The 18249-nt window shown below is 38.1% G+C and overlaps 1 protein-coding gene across 6 annotated transcripts in view; it reads left to right on the forward strand.

Annotated features, from left to right (window-relative positions):
* Positions 1-17711, forward strand: part of LOC132012308 (multidrug resistance-associated protein 1-like) — a 90270-nt gene extending 72559 nt beyond the window's left edge. For 3 of the 6 annotated variants that reach the window (XM_059392158.1, XM_059392159.1, XM_059392160.1), the window contains 9 exons: positions 1472-1627; positions 4732-4931; positions 6099-6225; positions 7734-7835; positions 10423-10566; positions 13232-13390; positions 14904-15070; positions 16049-16243; positions 16592-17711. In XM_059392158.1, the coding sequence (XP_059248141.1) occupies positions 1472-1627; positions 4732-4931; positions 6099-6225; positions 7734-7835; positions 10423-10566; positions 13232-13390; positions 14904-15070; positions 16049-16243; positions 16592-16718 (1377 nt within the window). In that variant the 3' untranslated portion in view covers positions 16719-17711. Of the gene's footprint in view, positions 1-1471; positions 1628-4731; positions 4932-6098; positions 6226-7733; positions 7836-10422; positions 10567-12104; positions 12248-13231; positions 13391-14903; positions 15071-16048; positions 16244-16591 lie in introns of those variants that run through there. The other 3 variants (XM_059392161.1, XM_059392162.1, XM_059392163.1) reach the window with 3 other exon arrangements.
* Positions 17712-18249: the final 538 nt, after the last annotated feature.

The raw sequence follows: 18249 nt of genomic DNA on the forward strand, positions 1-18249 counted from the left end.
TAGTGGGTTAAGCCGCTGCCTTCGGCTCAGGTCATGATCTCAGCGTCCTGGGATCGAGCCCCGCATCGGGCTCTCTGCTCCACAGGGAGCCTGCTTCCCTTTCTCTCTCTCTCTGCCTGCCTCTCTGCCTACTTGTGATCTCTGTCTGTCAAATAAATAAATAAAACCTTTAAAAAAAAAACTGATTTGTATTATTTATGGCACATTCTCAGTTTGCAGTAGCCACATTTCAAGTGCTCACTCAGTAGACATATATCACTAGTGTTTCCTGAATAAGATAGTACAGACCCACAACCATAAAATATGCCAATATATTGTGTGTATATGTACAAGATTTTTGGTGTGTATATGGAAGGAAGTGAGAATAAAACATGAAAATCTAAATGAAAGTACCTAACATAATAAACGTGTGGTGGAATAGTAAATCTTGCTTTGTCATACCAATGTACACACTCTTTTTGAAAATGTATGGAAAAACTTGATCTCTAGCATTTTTATCTCTCAGTGGACATTTGTCTGGGACCCTAATGAAAATATGTCACTTTTATACAGTAACATGTCAAATGCTTGGGTCTTAAACTTAAGTGAGAATATGGGAAGATGTGTTCTAAAGACAGGCAGGAAACTTCATATGGCTATGATGCTCTTACACTATTCGGAATATGAGATAAACAGAGAAATCCCAAAGCAAGACTGAGACTAATAAAATTCCATCTCCACTCTTTGTATCTGTTTTGTCATGAACTGAGTAGTTGTCCATGCCTCTGTGTTGGGTATCTTCCTACTTCCTGGAATTTCTTAGGTCATACCTTATGCCATAGATTTGACAACATAGATTTGTTTAAGTTATTTGTGAATTGATGCATGGCCTTCCTGTGTTCTTTCGTTCATTGTCCACTTCCATCTTTCAGTTTCTAATTTTGCAGATGAGATTATTTTGTTTTTCTGCCTCTTGGAATGTTGACAGGATCCAGCTATCCAAAAGGCCACTGAACATGTTCTCAGTGGTTAAGAATGGCTCACTAGTATTTTACAGAGTAGTAAATAGTGGTTATGCCAGTGCTCCTGAACACCCAGTTACTGGGGTTTAGACTTCATTTGTTAAATGTTTTTTAAGCAGAGTCTGCCATTAGTCATATATACTAAGTGCTGCATAGTTTTCATTGGGAAATCCAAATTGCTTGACCATGGGCATCTTGTTGCTAGAATAGTTAACATCTTGTTAACTATTACAGTTTGTTAACTATTACAACTGACCACAAGGGAATATTGGGGAGGAATATTGGGGAGGAATATACAAGGGTATATTGGGGAGGAAAAAGACCATGTAGTTAGACTTATTCAGTCATCAGATTATTACATCTGAGTAATTTTTAAAAAAAAATTTTACATTGAGTGATATATTTGTTCTTTTCTTCATTTTAAAACATGAAAAGTTAAAAATAAAGTGACCTGATACCAATTTTTTCAGGACATGTTTATAATTGATATACGCTTCCATTACTACTTGCGGAACTGGGTGAACTGCACATTGGATGTTATTGGAACAGTTTTGGTCATTGGGGGAGCTTTACCACTCTTCATTCTTGGGGTTATTCCCTTGATGTTCCTCTATCTCACTATACAGGTAAGTACATGGATTTTTATGTGTATTAATAACATAAGTTCACAGATTTCAGGTTCAGACCCACTTCGACGGCCCATTAGTTCATATTCTCCAAAAAGCAGATTCCAAGAAAGAATTCCATATAGCAGAGAGTTCCTGGGGAATGCCTGTAGAAGATAAAGGAGAGGGAGCTGCAGAAGGCTGCGTGAGCCCTCCGACAGGGATGCAGGTCTGATTCTTGCAAGGGAGAGAAGAGGATTGGGTAGGAAACATCTTGGATTACAGGACAGTTTGATGAAAGATTTATTGCATGAATGGGAAGTCTACAGTCAGTGCCACACATTGGAGTGTCCCACGTGTCCCTGAAGTGGGCCTGCTTTATGCACCCACAAGGGTGCTTTATGGCACCCCTGCCGTACTCAGTCATTGCCTGGAAGCCACCTGTGGGAAACATGGCTTCCAAACTCATAGAGTAGTGGATCCAGAGGGACAGCAGCCGGGCTGTAAGTCAGCTGTGGCAACTGCTGCAGCAGAATAGAATTGTGCATTTTTATGGCCACCACAGAATCTATCTTGTATTTACATTTTAGCAGAAAGTAAGTTTTTCTGTAAATCCAAAAGAGAAACCAGTAACTGCCTTCTTGTCCCATTATCCCCAATATCAGCAAAGGACTCCTAGAGGAACTAAATAGATCTCTCGTGATACATATCTTTATATTCCAATTAAAATGCGGTCAACCACATTCCAAGGTTATATCACCGGGAGGCTATATTGTAAAAGGAAATTTCTTAACACATATTTAATTTAAAAACAAAAGTATTTTGAGGCTCTTTATAGAAAAGGATGTGGTTCTTGTAGTTCGACGCTTTCCCAAAACTCAAGTTTTAAAAATTCATATTGGAGTTTAATCTTCCCAAACCAGAATGTTAATCATGTTCTCATTTCTACACCTGTGCTATTATTATTCCTCCTACTTCCTATGTTTTCCCTATTCTCTCCACCTGACTGGATCTGACTTACCCTTCATGGCCTAGGTCATATTTCTTTTCTGTGTGAACTCCTCTACCAAAATAGTGCAAAGAGCTCAGACTCATCCAGGTATTATGGATTTATTATACCGCTGGTATTACAGGCTATTTTATTTTAGACCACAAGTTGTCTCGCTTATGAGATTGTAAGTCCTCCAGGGAAGACACTATGTCTTAGAGCTAAAAGAAAAAATCTAGAATATGAGGGATAGTATTGATAATCAATTATATCTGCTTAAAAAAAAAAAATCCAAACCCTCGTATCACAAATGAAAATGTATGTGATGCTTTTGTGGTTGGTAAATTAGGATAGGATGACCAGGAGTGGAAATGAATCTAGAAACCATATCTTGTTAGGGACACAGTATAGAGTGAGCCCTGAATATGAATTTAGGAGACTCAAATTCTAGTTCCTTTCCTGACTCCTATGCTTGGCACATCACTTGTGTTTCCAGGCTTCCTTGCTTCCCCCTATAAAATAGGAGGTTTGCTTTATATCAGTGCTACTCAAAGGATGGTCCTTGGATCTGTGGGCCATACCCCAGACCTATTGAATCAGAATCTCTAATTGTACCTCTTTAGTTTTTTAAAAGATTTTATTTATTTGACGTAGAGGGAGATCACAAGTAGACAGAGAGGCAGGCAAAGAGAGAGGGGAAGCAGGCTCCCTGCTGAGCAGAGAGCCTAATGTAGGGCTTGATCCCAGGACCCTGAGATCATGACCTGGGGCAAAGGCAGAGGCTTAATCCACTGAGCCACCCAGGCACCCCTGTACCTCTTTTTTTTTTTTTAAAGTCACATTTTATAATGTCTGTGTGTATATATGTGTGTGTGTTTGTATTGTTGTTGTTGTTAATCACATTTTTATAAAACTGGGAGGAAATAAAGAATCTATTAGGGTGAGGCCCAGAGTCAGAGTCAAAATTTCTTTATGACAGTCTCTTAAGTCCCCTTGCAGTCCCAGAATGCCACAGTCTTCTGTGTTCTCCAGGGCACTTGCACTGAGTAGATCTCATAGGCTGCAGCTTGACAGGTAGTTTCAAATAGGTTTTTGCTCAGCTTGCTCAAGATTTTTACCAAAATGAGGACATTTTAATCAGGGATTTTATGTAAAACTCCAGATCCAAAGATTTCCTTGAAAAAAATTGCAGGATGTGGCAACTCTTGATTTGCGTTTCTATTTGTAGCAGTTACCTGGGGCTGGTGAATGATGGTCCGGTTAACCTAGGGCATTCTCCCTCCAGCTCTCCAGTCTCCACTCATCTCGACCAGTCTCAACCGAGTTAGAGGAGAAGTAGCCAGTAATACTTGCGTGGTTGCACTGGTAGTTTTTCATCAACAGCAACAACAAAATTTTCTCATGATGATATCTGGGTACAAAAATACTATTGTTGGTACACTTGGTTGACTTCCTTTGTTTAATGGGTTAACACCCTAGTCACATTGCCAACCTGTGACACAGAGCTTCTTCTGTAGTAGGTTCTCAGTAATGGTTGCTTGAAAGGATTATCAAAGTGGAGATTCACCCAATGCTGTTCTAGCCATGCTGTACAGAATTGGGGCTTTCTACTGTTAGGGTGTAGTTGTTTCTTAAAGCTCCGATAACAAATTTGGTAGCTTCAAACAACAGGAATTTTATTCTATCACAGTTCTGGGAGCTAACAATCCAAAATCAAGGTATAGGCAGGGTTGGTTCTTTTCTGGATCCTTTGAGGAAACGTTGATTTCACGCTTCTCTCCTAACTGCAGCTGTCCGCAATCCTTTGCATTTTCCTTGGCTGATGTGTACATTCCTCCAATATCATCTTCATATGGCTTTCTCCCTGTGTTTTTATCTTCTCTTTTTCTGTCTCCTACAAGGAAAGCCAGCCCTGGATTTAGGACCCACCCTAAGTCTAGGATGATCTCATCTTGAGATCCTTAATGACTTAATGACAGCTGCAAAGATTCCACTTCCACATAAGGCCACATTCACAGGTGCTGGAGTTAAAACTTGAACTTCACTTTTTGGGTCACTCAAGTGTTTTGCCACTGGCAAACCATTGAAGCAATTTCTGCTACATCTTTCCAACTGCCTGTTTCTGTCTTCGGGTTAGAGATACTACGTGGCGAGTTCTCGACAAATTCGACGGTTGGCAGGAGCTTCTCGCTCTCCCATCATTTCACACTTTAGTGAGACCTTATCAGGGGTGTCCACTATCCGGGCATTTGGACATGAACAGAGGTTCATCCAGCAAAACAAAGAGGTAGTGAATGAGAACTTGGTCTGCTTCTACAATAATGTAATTTCAAATAGGTAAGTCGTATCAGTATACGTAGTTCAAGACCAGTCTCTTTTTAGATGTCTTGTGCACTTTTGAACAGAAAGAGAGTTTTGGCATTTCATCAGGTTATTTTAAAAAAGAAGAAAGCCTTACATATTTCTAATATTTAATACACATTTAAGTGAAGGTGCATCTATTTATACTCAAATGAAAAGTATATACTACTTTACATAAAAATAAGGTCCCAAGATTTTTTTTTTTTTTTTGTATTTTACTTATTTATTTATTTGACAGAGAGAGAAATCACAAGTAGGCGGAGAGGCAGGCAGAGAGAGGGAAGCCGACTCCCTGCCGAACAGAGAGCCCAGTGCAGGCCTCGATCCCAAGATATTGAGATCATGACCTGAGCTGAAGGCAGAGGCCCAACACACCTAGCCATCCAGGCGCCTTTTTGTTTGCTTGTTTGTTTGTTTTTAAGATTTATTTATTTGAGAGAGAGAGAGATAAAGACAGCAAGCAAGGAGAGGGGCAGAAGGTAAAAATCTTCAAGCAGATTCCCCACTGAGCGTGGAGCCCAATGCAGGGGCTCGATCCCATGCCCCCATGAGATCATGACCTGGGCTGAAACCAAGAGTTGGAGGCTTAACTGACTGAGCTACCCTGGCTCCTCAGGTCCCAAGTTTTTGAAGGTTATATAGGATACTATTAGAATTACTAATAATATGACTCTGTGTTATATTTTGTATTTGTAGAATATATTTTATTTGCATATAATAATTTATATTTTAAATTTATCATTTCACATAAAGGAGAAAAAAGAAATATTAAATGGTACCTAGGCACATTTTTAACTTTTAGAGACTAATTTTATCATGTAAAAAAGGGCAAGTAATCCAAAAGATGATTAATTTTCTGAGAGGATTTTAAAATATGATGCAGCATAACTGGTGTTTTTCTTTTGAGTTTTAATTCTGTTTAAGTCTTAAAGCAAAGTTCTGCAAAAGTAAAGTGTGCTTTTATGCAGAGGAACCCTTTAGTCTTTTGTCACTGCAATGATCCTATTGTGATTGAGATGTAAGTAAGTGAGGAAAAAAGGAAGCAGCTATTGATGTTTACATTTTCATGTCCCAGGAGAGATTTCATACCAAGTGTACCAAAACCTTTGCATCTCAGCTGAGGAATATTTTCCATTATCACAGGTGGCTGTCTGTCAGACTGGAATTCCTTGGCAACTTAATGGTATTCTTTGCAGCCCTGCTCGCTGTGCTGGCTGGCAAGTCTATAGATTCAGCAATAGTTGGTTTGTCCATATCCTATGCCCTAAATGTAAGTGATAATGACTTTGTGGTATATGATATGTTTATAATCCAGTTAATTAAACTCTCTTCTCCTTTGCCTGTCTGAATTATAGATCGTATTAGCTAAGTAATGAGAGGCCCTGGAGGCTCATTTCTTCCTCTGTAGCAGGAAGCTAGCTCAGCAATTCCAAGTTAGCTCACAAAAAGAACAGGCTGAGTGCTAGAAGTCTCGGAAATGCCTGGCGTGGCATCGTTACCTAGAAGTTTCCTGTTCTCGTAGCCTTATAGATTTATGTGACCGTTGTAGGCCTCTCTGCGCCGTGGCCCGTGCTTCCAGTTTGCCCAGCCTAACCAAGGAGATAATACAGACTCTGGGGAGAACATATGCTCTGCTTCTTCTGTGTTTTAAGTTTTTCCCTGATAGCCCCTGTTTTGTATTACACTGAAAAGTACTAGTTATTTCAGTGTCTTCATGCCCTCTTTCTAAATAGAATATCCCCTAAACTACTAAATATACTTATACATTATTTAAACGATAAGTCTAGATGATTTGAGTACTTACCCTTCATCACTTATCCAAAACCTTTAAGGCAAGTTGCATTTCAGAATTCGGAACTTGGGCTTATAGAAAGGAAATATGATATACATACCATAGTCAAGGTCTAGGGCAGAGCCCCACAATCAGACTACTTGTTCTGCAGTGAAATATGTGGGTATTTTACCCTAAGTGTGTTAAATAAAGACTTCAAAGAGCCCCATATTAGTTTTCAAGTCAGGTTGGCCATCAAATTATTTGGCACCAAATTTGAGAAAACACTGAATTGGCAGAGCTTTTTGACTTTTAGAGTTAGGGTGGATTACAGCCTATATTTGTGGATATGGTAAGAAGAAAGTAGAGTTAAAAAAAGAAAGAAAGGAAAAGGGGAGACAAGAGTGGTCAAAACTTAGGAGAATCCTCCTTCCGATGAAAGATAGTGAGGAATGCCAAAGGTAATACTGTGCACAACTTTTTTCTCACAGGGTATACATTTCTTTGTTTCTTTTTTTAATATTTTATTTATTTATTTGAGAGAGTAAGAGTGAAAGAGAGAAAGCATAAGAGGGGGGAAAATCGGAGAGAGAAGCAGACTCCATGCTGAGCGGGTAGCCCCATGAGGGACTCGATTCTGGGACTCCAGGATCGTGACCTGAGCCTAAAGCAGATGCTTAACCAACTGAGCCACTGAGGCACTCCGGGGTGTACATTCTTGAAACAGATTCATCAATATTCATCATTCCTTACACCCAAGTAGGGACTCCTTCAACATATGTTAAACTATTTCTTCTGCCAAAAAACCATTATTTATGATATGAATGATTTTAATATATTTAAACACTTGTGTGTTTATGTGTAAATATGCTTACTTCTAAAGTTGTTGAATAATCAGAAGAGATAAAATATATGAAAATGATGGAAAGTGAAACTTTATAAAGTATTACTCATATTATGTAAAAGACTAAAGAACCATTCATGAAGCTTGGGTTTTTTTCCTCCAGATTACTCAATCTCTGAATTTTTGGGTGAGGAAAGCTTGTGAAATTGAAACCAATGCAGTTTCCATTGAAAGAGTTTGTGAATATGAAAATATGGATAAAGAGGTAAGCAGTCCCAAATAACCAATAAGTAGATGCAGGATTAAGACATTTTAATGCACCTTAAATTGACATTTAAAAAAAATAAGTTTTAAACACAACCTGCTTTTCCAAATTCATGTTGTAATACTCAGCATTTCAATGAAATTAAAACCCAGTCTACTGTTAAATACACCATTATTTTATATATCACTAAAATAGAAAAAATACCAGTTAACTGAATTGCAGTAGTATACAAATTATAAGATATGTTATATTGCAGAGATTAAATATGAGTGCCTGTTCTTAGAAGGTACAGTGATTTGTCTTCCACCAAAGTAGAGTAAAATATGCAACCTACGATTATAACTTTGTGAGGATTTTACATTGTGAAAAGTGTCTTAGGGTAGTCATCTCATAATGGAAGTCTGTGCAATTGTTAAATTAACTACATTTTTATTGTTTATTCTTTGTGTTCCATTTACTCATCATTAACATCTCTGTGGATGGAAGGGAGGAGAATACATCAGTCTGTTTTCTTCCTTTTAACTACTTATAATTAGAAAGGAGAAGGTTTACACTGTTGACAGAGTATAATATTTGAGTTACCTGCGTGCGTTACTCATCTCCATTCCTTCTGCCTCCCAGTTCCATGAATTAACAAGGCAGATGTTAAAGTTGACTTGAATTTCTGTATCTTCTTCAAACCACCTATAGAGGTATCTAAATCATGAAATGTTCCTCTTTTGCTCATGACTCTCAGGAAGAGGTGCCCCTCCTTCAAAGAGAAAACCAGAGTTTCCTCTTGTATTTTTGGTAATATCTGTTCATGTCTTCTGTCAGACGTTGCTCCATTAACCACTTCCTTTCATTTCTACCTCTCAGCACCCTGACCCCCTTGCCTCTCTCAACCTATAAACATGCTAAAATATTATCTGCATCTTCCAACTCTTCCCTAAATTTTGAAGCCCTCCCCACCTAGATTCTTCCCCAGGTCTTACCTTCCTTTTTGACACAAATTTCATGGAAGATTAACCTACCTTCACCACCTCCAATTATCAACATTCAGTTTGCTCAATCTATTGCCATGTGATGACCGCTGTATAACTTTATTGTTTTATATACCTTCTAATTTTTTGTATATATACCTTTGTATATAAGCTTCTTATTTATGTATGTATAAATTTATAATATATATTCGTTCCATATTAAAAACCACCTACACCCACACATTTAAAAAAGTCGACTTTATGTAATTTGATGCAGGTGTGACAAGTATTGTTATAAAAGCTTTAATGTGGAAGAAGTTAGTTGTTCACATAATTCTATTTATCTTTCTGGAACCCCATTTCTCTGCACCGTTTTAAAGAATTCTCTGGAATTGCCTATACGTCTCTCATTCTATTTTGGACTCTGGCCAAACGGGCTTTAAACCCCACCACTCCACTGAACCTGCCTTTGTCAAGATCACCAGTGGTCTCCTGTCCGTCATCACTTGACCTAATCCATCTTCTGACGCCAGGGACCATCCCGGCCCTCACGCTTCCTCTCGCTGCCCAAACACCACACGCTCTGCCTCCAGCTGTTCCTGCAGTGTCTCAGGCAGGCCCCTGTCTCAGGACTTCAGCATGTATAGTTAGTTGTCTGCCTGGAAAGCACTTCAGCCCGTATCCACAGGGCTTGTTCCCATATCCTGCCCAACCAAGACTTCTCTATTCACCCTACTTAAAATTACCGCCATCTTCTGAAGCTTTATCACTATCTAACATTCTACATATGCTGTATGGTTCTTTCTGTCTCTCTCTGGCATCCTATATGCTCTGTAAGGACAAGAATTTGTATCTGTTTTGCTCACGGATGAATCCCATCAGCTAAAGTCCTGACTAGCATAGGAAATAGTATTTCGGCAATGAGTGAATGACAAACAGTCCTCTTCTCAGCTAAAATTTCCAATAGGTAACCTTCAGCGACTTTGTACTTAGAAAATTCTTCCTTTTTTTTTTTTAAGAGATTTTATTTATTTATTTGACAGAGAGAGAAAGGGAACATAAGCAGAGGGGGTGGGAGAAGGAGAAGCAGACACCCCACTGAGCAGGGAGCCCAGTGCAGGGCTCCATCCCAGGACCCTGGGATCATGACCTGAGTTGAAAGCAGCTGCTTCACTGACTGAGCCACCCAGGTGCCCCTAGAAGATTCTTCTTAATAACTGTATAGGAGATGAAAGCCTTGTTACCTCCAAAAACTTTTTTTAAATTTTTTTTTATTTTAAAGATTTTATTTCTTTATTTGAGAGAGAATCAGAGAGAGTGAAAGAGGGGGAAGGGTCAGTGGGAGAAGCAGATTCCCCCCTGAGGAGGGAGCCTGACATGGGACTCCAGGATCATGACCTGAGCCGAAGGCAGACGCCCAACCAATTGAGTGACCCAGGTGTCCTCAAAAACTTATTTCTAAGCTTTTCTTGTAACTACATGAGAAGTTTTGCATGGGTAATATTTAAAACTATTTTCAGATCATAATATCCACAGATGTTTTTTATCACTTTCATTTATATGCAGGATAATTATTTTTTGGAGGGAAACGTATTTTTTGTGATTATTATAATATTTGTTTTAAGGCACCCTGGATAATGTCTAAAAGGCCTCCATCACAATGGCCCGAGAAAGGGATAGTGGAATTTATTAATTACCAGGCTCGATACCGTGATGATCTTGGTTTAGCATTACGAGATATCACTTTCCAGACTCATGGTGAAGAGAAGGTACCGTATATATTTTATAAGTTTCACTTTCCCTTTTGTTTGAATTCATTCATTGTTAAGGTCTAACTATGATAGGGTATTGAATATAATATGGTCTTTGTTCAAATTTCATATAAAAGTAATAAACTCATGTCATTGGTATATACAGAGCAAGTTTTTCCTCTTTAAAAACAAAAGGTGTTTTAAAATTGTGCATATTATGAAACATAATTTTAGCATACTTTATTTTTTTTTTTAAGATTTTATTTGACAGAGATCACAAGTAAGCAGAGCAGCAGGCATAGAGAGAGGAAGAAGCAGGCTCCCTGAGGAGCAGAGAGCCCGATGCGGGGCTTGATCCCAGGACCCTGAGATCATGACCTGAGCCGAAGGCAAAGGCTTTTAACCCACTGAGCCACCAGGTGCCCCATTAATTTTAGCATATTTTTTTCAGCTTTATTGAGTTATAATTAACAAGCAAATATTGTATATATTTGAAGTATACAACGTGATGGTGGGATATATATACATATATAGAGAGAGTAATGATTATCACAATCAATTAACATATCCATCACCTCACATAGTTACAAGGTTTTTGTTTTGTTGTTTTGATTTTTTTGGTAGGAACATCTCAGATCTATCTCAGCAAATTTCAAGTATACAATACAGAACTATTAACTGTAGTCACCTCACTTTAGATCCCCAGAACACATTCTTCTTATTCATCTGAGAATTCATGCACTTTGACCCATATCTTCCCATTTTCCCCACCCTCAGTCCCTGGTAACCACTGTTGACCCTGTGGTACTATGGGTTTGACTTTTTTAGATTCCAAATATAAGGAAGATCGTACAGTATTTATCTTTCTCCCTCTGGCTTATTCCGCTTAGCATAATGTCCACCAGGTTCATCTGTGTTGCACAAATGGCAGGATTTCCATCCTTTTTATGTCTAAATGATTCCAGTGCATATGTATGTGTGCATATATATGCACGTTTTCATTATTGTTCTATGGACGGACACTTTGGTGTCCTGGCTATTGTGAATATGAACACAGGAGTGCATATTTCTAATTTTGTTTCCTTTGGATATATACCCAGTATTATACTTTATTTTTACTTCCTTCTATTATGTCAAGAGCAATAAGAAGACAATAAAATTAAGTTACCCAAAACATAGCAAATCCATAGGAGAGAATATTTATGTAGTCCTTGATACCATGTTTTCCAGGATTATTAATGAAAAGGGAAAATACTTGAGATGTAATTGGTTAATAAAAACTATATACAAAACTGTTGATAGTATACCAGTTTTCTGTTTTAAAAAAGCAAATGGGTAGACTACATTAGCAAAAATCCTAGAAAACAGTTGTAAAACATAAATCGTGGTTCTCTTCAGGTGACAGGATTATAAATAATTTCTACTACTATAGTTTTTCCTGCATTTTTCAAAATGTTTTATGAAAATATATCATTTCCTTAGAAAGATTTTACAAGTGAAAAAAGTAAAAAATGAAGAAAAAAATTGACAGTAATGTCCCACTTTTTCTTTTTCAGAGAACTGACTTTTATAACCCCAAACATCTCTTTTTCTAACTGTCTAAACCATGTCCACTGCAGGAGCATCAAGAACAAAAAATGTCTTTGGAACAAAGGAAGTCACTGTAGAATTTTGATGATCCCAATTAATTCAACAAAACCTGATATTTCTAGTATGTGTGTCGGGTTTAAGATTTAAGATCTTTTATTAGGGCAAACCAACCTCCTTAATGTTTTCTTGGCTTAATGTTCCCATTAAAACCAAGATACAAATCAACACCGAGAGGGATTGCTTTATTTATTTATTTTTTAAGATTTTATTTATTTACTTGACGGAGTGAAGACAGCACAAGCAGGCAGAGCAGCAGGCAGAGAAAGAGGGAGAGGCAGGCTCCCCGCTGAGCAAGGAGCCCAATATGGGACTCGATCCCAGGACCCTGGGATCATGACCTGAGCCAAAGGCAGACATTTAACTAACTGAGACACCAGGCGTCCCTCTAGGGATTGCTTTAGTCCTTGTGGTGAAAGGACTATGTGCAATCACTTGATGTTTATGTCAGGTTGATTATCTTGTCTATGAATCCAGGATCCTCAGATGTTACCCATAGGTATCCTCAGTAGTTCTAATGCCAGAGTTGTTTTGATACACCAAGGAAATCTTCAAACATTCCTTTGGATTTTCTATCCTTCTGGCAAAGGGTTCCTGTCCCCTTTGTTGTTTGTTAGTTTGTTTTATCTGTGGAAGGGGGGGTAGAGAAGCCTCATTTTGAAAGTCCCAAGAAAACTACCCCATTATCAGAGTCATCTTTGGCCACACTCTGAATAGCTAGTCCCAGGATGGTTTCAGGGATTGTCTGCTCTTCCTGCGACTGCTGGCGTGCTCTAGTTAGGTGGTTATTAAATTACTCAAAAGTAAAGAAAACTTACATAATTACCCTGGGCTTTTCCAGTGAGTAATAAGTATTGGATAAAGACTGCACCTTAGAAGTCACATTACATCTTCCATGTCAGGCAGTGTTACTCTGTTAGGCAAAATTAAATCCCACTGAGCCAACACCTAATGTATTTGTTGTCAGTGCAAAGGTAAAGGCCCCAGTCCTTTACCAAAAGCACAGTGCAAACTGTTTATGATCATTTCATTACAGATTGGAATCGTGGGACGGACTGGAGCAGGCAAATCAACGCTTTCAAATTGTCTGTTTAGAATTGTGGAAAGATCAGGAGGCAAAATTATTATCGATGGTATTGACATATCAACTATTGGACTTCATGACCTTCGGGGCAGACTTAATATTATTCCACAGGTATAGCCTATTTTGTCAGTAGATTTTCTTTTAACTCCCTTTAGGTGATCTTCTTCTTCTTCTTCTTCTTCTTCTACTGCTGCTGCTGCTGCTGCTGCTGCTGCTTCTTTTTCTTTTTTTTAAAGTGTGTTCCTTCCAAGTGTCTAAATTCATTTTTAGAAGCCAGTACATTTAAATGTGTTATGAAAAATCACTACATAACTAAATCCTATTAAGCACTCTTACTCTAAAACGTTTTTCCTAAAAGCATTTGAAAAACTGGTAGGTTGCTTTACAAGTTTCCTTCATAATAGTAAATGCAAATAATAAAATTTGAATGAAGAGATCAGACTGAAATGCATTGCTGTTTTTTGGAAGAAAAAAAATTACTGGGGTGCCTGGGTGGCTCAGTGGGTTTAAGCCTCTTCCTTCGGCTCAGGTCATGATCCCAGGGTCCTGGGATCAAGTCCCACATTGGGTTCTCTGCTCAGTGGGGACCCTGCTTCCCGCTCTCTCTCTGCCTGCCTCTCTGCCTACTTGTGATCTCTGTTTGTCAAATAAATAATTTTTTTTTAAGATTTAAAAAAAGATTACTGAGGCTTTTGCCTAATTGGTAGAATGAGTGTAAAATTTTGCCTCTTTGATTTGAAGTTTAAAAACATTTAAAAAGATGAAAAGAACAATATTTTAGTTAGATCATTTTTTAAGTGCTTTGATTTGTCTGTCTGCAGCATCAAAGGAACTTGATCATTAACAAATATGCAAATTGGCTCAAGAACATGCATCTACAGTCAAAGATGAGTTATTCAGTTGAGTTTGAGAGATTTAAGCTGAGTATTTATGGGATGTCTTTGTATTACCTTCTAATAAAAATCTTAAAATACAATCTCTTTTTCATATTGTTTAGACATATACTCATACACTCGTATTCATGAATTTACTTCAAAAGCCAATTTGAAGGGAATTCAGGCAGAGAAAAACGTTGAATGAAGAAAAGAGATATGAGTCATTCCTTTCTTATAAATAAATAAAGGGTAGTAAACTACAGTTTTACCAGGCATGTTGGTATATTGGAAAGAGCGGGACGTGCCCTGTTCCAATTCTGTTCAGCCTCTCACCATCTGTGTGGTTGCAGCAAGAGCTCTGTGGACCCTCCAGCTCAGTCTCCGTGAAACGGGGATAATGACTGCCATCGTTTGGAGTTGCTGTGCTGATTGACACTATTACATCCGTACTGCAGTTTGCATTTATTCTACGTCTTTTACTAAATGGCAGCTATCATCATCATCATTATTATTGTGGCTTATGTTGATGTTGTTAATGAGAAGGAAAGATGATGAAATCTATAATGATTTGATCTCATTCACAGCTTATCCTGATTCTCTTCTCTTTTATTTTCAATATAAAATGAATTTTATAACTATTTAGGTGTGATCATTTTGTTTTTTCTTTACTTTCTGAATCTGATTTTTTTTTTTAATGTACTTTTGCCTCATGTGAAAGTAAGGTTACTGGTGACGATTTTATTCTCTAGGATCCTGTTTTATTTTCTGGTACCCTTCAAATGAACCTGGATCCCCTAGACAAGTATTCTGATAGAGAGCTGTGGGAGGTGCTGGAACTGTGTCACTTAAAAGACTTTGTGCAGTCCCTTCCCAAGAAGCTGCTGCATGAGATTTCAGAGGGAGGTGAAAACCTCAGGTAAGCTGCTAAGAACAAAGCTTGGCCAACTTACACATTCCAAGGCTCCCTAGAAACTTTGAGTTAGCGTCAAAGCGAAGTCATGCCTGAGTCACCAGGGATCGCCTTTGGTCTGATGGAAGCACATGATTGCTCAAGGAATATAATGGTAACCACTGGCTGGGAAACCACTGGTGAAGGAAAGAAAGGGGGAAAAAGGAACAATCTGGTATGAAAAGTTACTATTTAATTGACTTTTCTTTTGTAAAGACTCCTATTTGACTAGCTTTCTTCCTTAAAAAGGTTGTTAGGGGCTCCTTTTTCCTTCGTAGCTGCTTGATTTGATACCTGATGGTAGCTCCTTTGACATTCGAGTAATTTCGAGTAATATAATGCAGCTATTTATCAGAGACCTATGGAAAGTTTGCTCCAGCCCTGCACTGCACCAGTCGGTCTCTCTGATGCTCGCCCTGCCTCACTCTTTCTGCCACACAGATCTCCTTGCTGTTCCATGAATATACCAGGCCAGCTCTCGCCTGCCTCAGGGATTTTGCATCTGCTGCTGCCTTTGCCAAGAAAAAGTTTCCACTGGAAATCTGTGTGGCTCACTCTCCCCTTCCTAAGGGTCTGGAATTAAAAGGCAGTGCCTTCAGTCCAATGAGGTTTCTCTGGCAGGCCCGTCTGCCATGTCTACCCCAGGCCCACATTCTATACCTCCCCTTCTGTGTGCTTGAATTCTTCTCATTGTGCATTTTACTCATGTATCATGTTTATTTTGTTTCTGTGCTCCCACGAGAATGTAAACTCCACGTAGAGATTTTTGTCTCTTTTGACAAAACAAGTGTTTCTTGAATAAAAATATGAATGAATGTGTGGCTGAGAGAGAGAGGGAGTAGTGATATCATTGGAATTCTAGAACAGAAAAGGGTGTAACCATGAAGTCCACTGTCGAAATTATTTTACCTTTTTTTTTTTCTTTTTTTTTTTTTTTTTAAACAGCGTTGGACAAAGGCAGCTTGTCTGTCTTGCTCGTGCTTTGCTTCGAAAAACAAAAATCCTCATTTTGGATGAGGCAACAGCCTCCATTGATTTTGAGACTGATACCTTGGTACAGACCACAATCAGGAAAGAGTTCTCCGACTGTACCATCCTTACGATTGCTCATAGACTGCACTCTATCATTGATTCAGATAGGTACGCTTTACTTGTTTTTCAGAAATAAAACATATCTATCTATCTCTACAGAGTTAGCCACTGAATATACCAAACGTACTAATTGCCACTCATAAAGGATTGTATCCATGGTGAGAGATACAAAATTTTCCTTAAGAGTAGGAAACATATTTTTCAAACAATTGAAAGGATACATTCATGCCAAAAGAATATTTTGAAAACGGATATACTTCTTGAGTTCAGTGGTACCTGTATTTGATAGTGACATAACTCACACAGTAAACTACATTTTACATCAGCAAGAAAACAAAAAGGGGTAAACCAGGAAATTGACTAAAGGTTCCTAACTGGATACTTTTCACATTGCAGGGTACTTGTTCTAGACTCTGGAAGGATTACAGAATTTGAAACACCGCAGAATTTGATATGCCAGAAAGGACTTTTCTTTGAAATGCTGACAGAAGCTGGAATAACACAGGACTCGGTGACAAAATAATAAATACTTTTAGCTATAGATTGATTATACTGAATACAAAATAGATTAGTATGTTTAAAAATAGCAATGGGGGGAACTGCACAAAGGCAGGCCCCCGGCTACATGTTGGCATAAATACCAAAGAGCATCGGCATTCCAGCTGTCCTGGGATGCACCCAACCTTCTCTCTTCTACTTGTGCCTCTGGAATGTCTGCTTTCTCCGCATTGTCCAAAGTGCTACATGCCACATATCCTTTAAGTCTCTGACTTCGTTCATGAGTCCCCTTCTCTGTGAAGTGTCCCTTGATTTCCTCCCTGCTCTCTGATCTGATCTAGCTGTCCCTCTCTGTCGTCTCCCCAACCCCATGTGCCTACTGGTGTCATGGCAGGGACCATGCTCTATTTTAATTATTTTAGTCTATCTTCCCATCAAAGCTACTTAAAGGCAAGTACCCAAGGTCAGTCATCTTTATATGTTGGGTTCTAGCATAGTCATTTTCATCTAGCTGATACCCGAGCAATGTTTGAAGAATTAATGACTTGGCATTTTCAAGTAATATAATGCAGGTATTTATAGACAGATGTGATTTGTGTTGAGCTGCTGTACAATGTATAAAATGATGGGGGAATCACAGAAAAAATATTAGGAGTTATTCAGTCACTTTTTAGAAATAGTAACTATATATTAACTGTATTTTATGGTGTACTTTATTTTAAAATAATATTTTATAATATTTCTTACTATTGATTTTGAGTAAAAACTACTTTCTATGCAACATTATTTTTTTAACTAGATTAACCTCAGTGACTTCGGAATCAGATAGTATACATTCATAAGAAGATTGTTTTCTTGTAATACTAATCATGTTTTGAAGGACTTTTTAACTTAGTAGTTTTATTGTAATAGAAGCAATATTATTTCTTGAATTGCCCTTCAGATTTGAAGTATTCAAATTTTAATGGTATTTTCCTTCTAAGATGATTTTAATAAAATATTTTAACATGTTCTTGAAGACCTACCAACTATTTCTTTTATTTACCTTTTCTCCTTCTATGCAAAACCATGTACAACCTAGCGTCATTCCCTACAGGTATTTACGAAAAGTTGCCTAAAGTTATAAAACACTATATTATCTAAAACCTCCTCCCATGAGAATGTAAGCCACTAGAAGTGTTATCCTGTCTTTACAATCCCTGAAGTGCCCATCAGTATGTTCTGTACTCAGTCCTAACAATGAATAAATATCTGTTGAATTCCATTAAGAAAGAGATCTAGACTCCCAGCAAACGGTGCTGGGAAAATCAGACAGCTACCTACAAAAGAATGAAACTGGTCCACTTTCTTACACTAAGCACAAAAATAAACTCTAAATGGATTTTTTAAAATATCTAAAGGAGAGACCTGAAACCATAAAACTCCTGGAAGAAAACAGAGTCTTTTCTTGAACACTGGCCTATCAGTATTTTCTCTGGATATGTCTCCTCGGACAGGGAAACAAAAGCAAAAATGAACTATTGGGGCTGTACCAAAATAAAAAGCCTCTGCACAGT

Source organism: Mustela nigripes, chromosome 2 (assembly GCF_022355385.1).
Source record: "Mustela nigripes isolate SB6536 chromosome 2, MUSNIG.SB6536, whole genome shotgun sequence".
NCBI lineage: Eukaryota > Metazoa > Chordata > Mammalia > Carnivora > Mustelidae > Mustela > Mustela nigripes.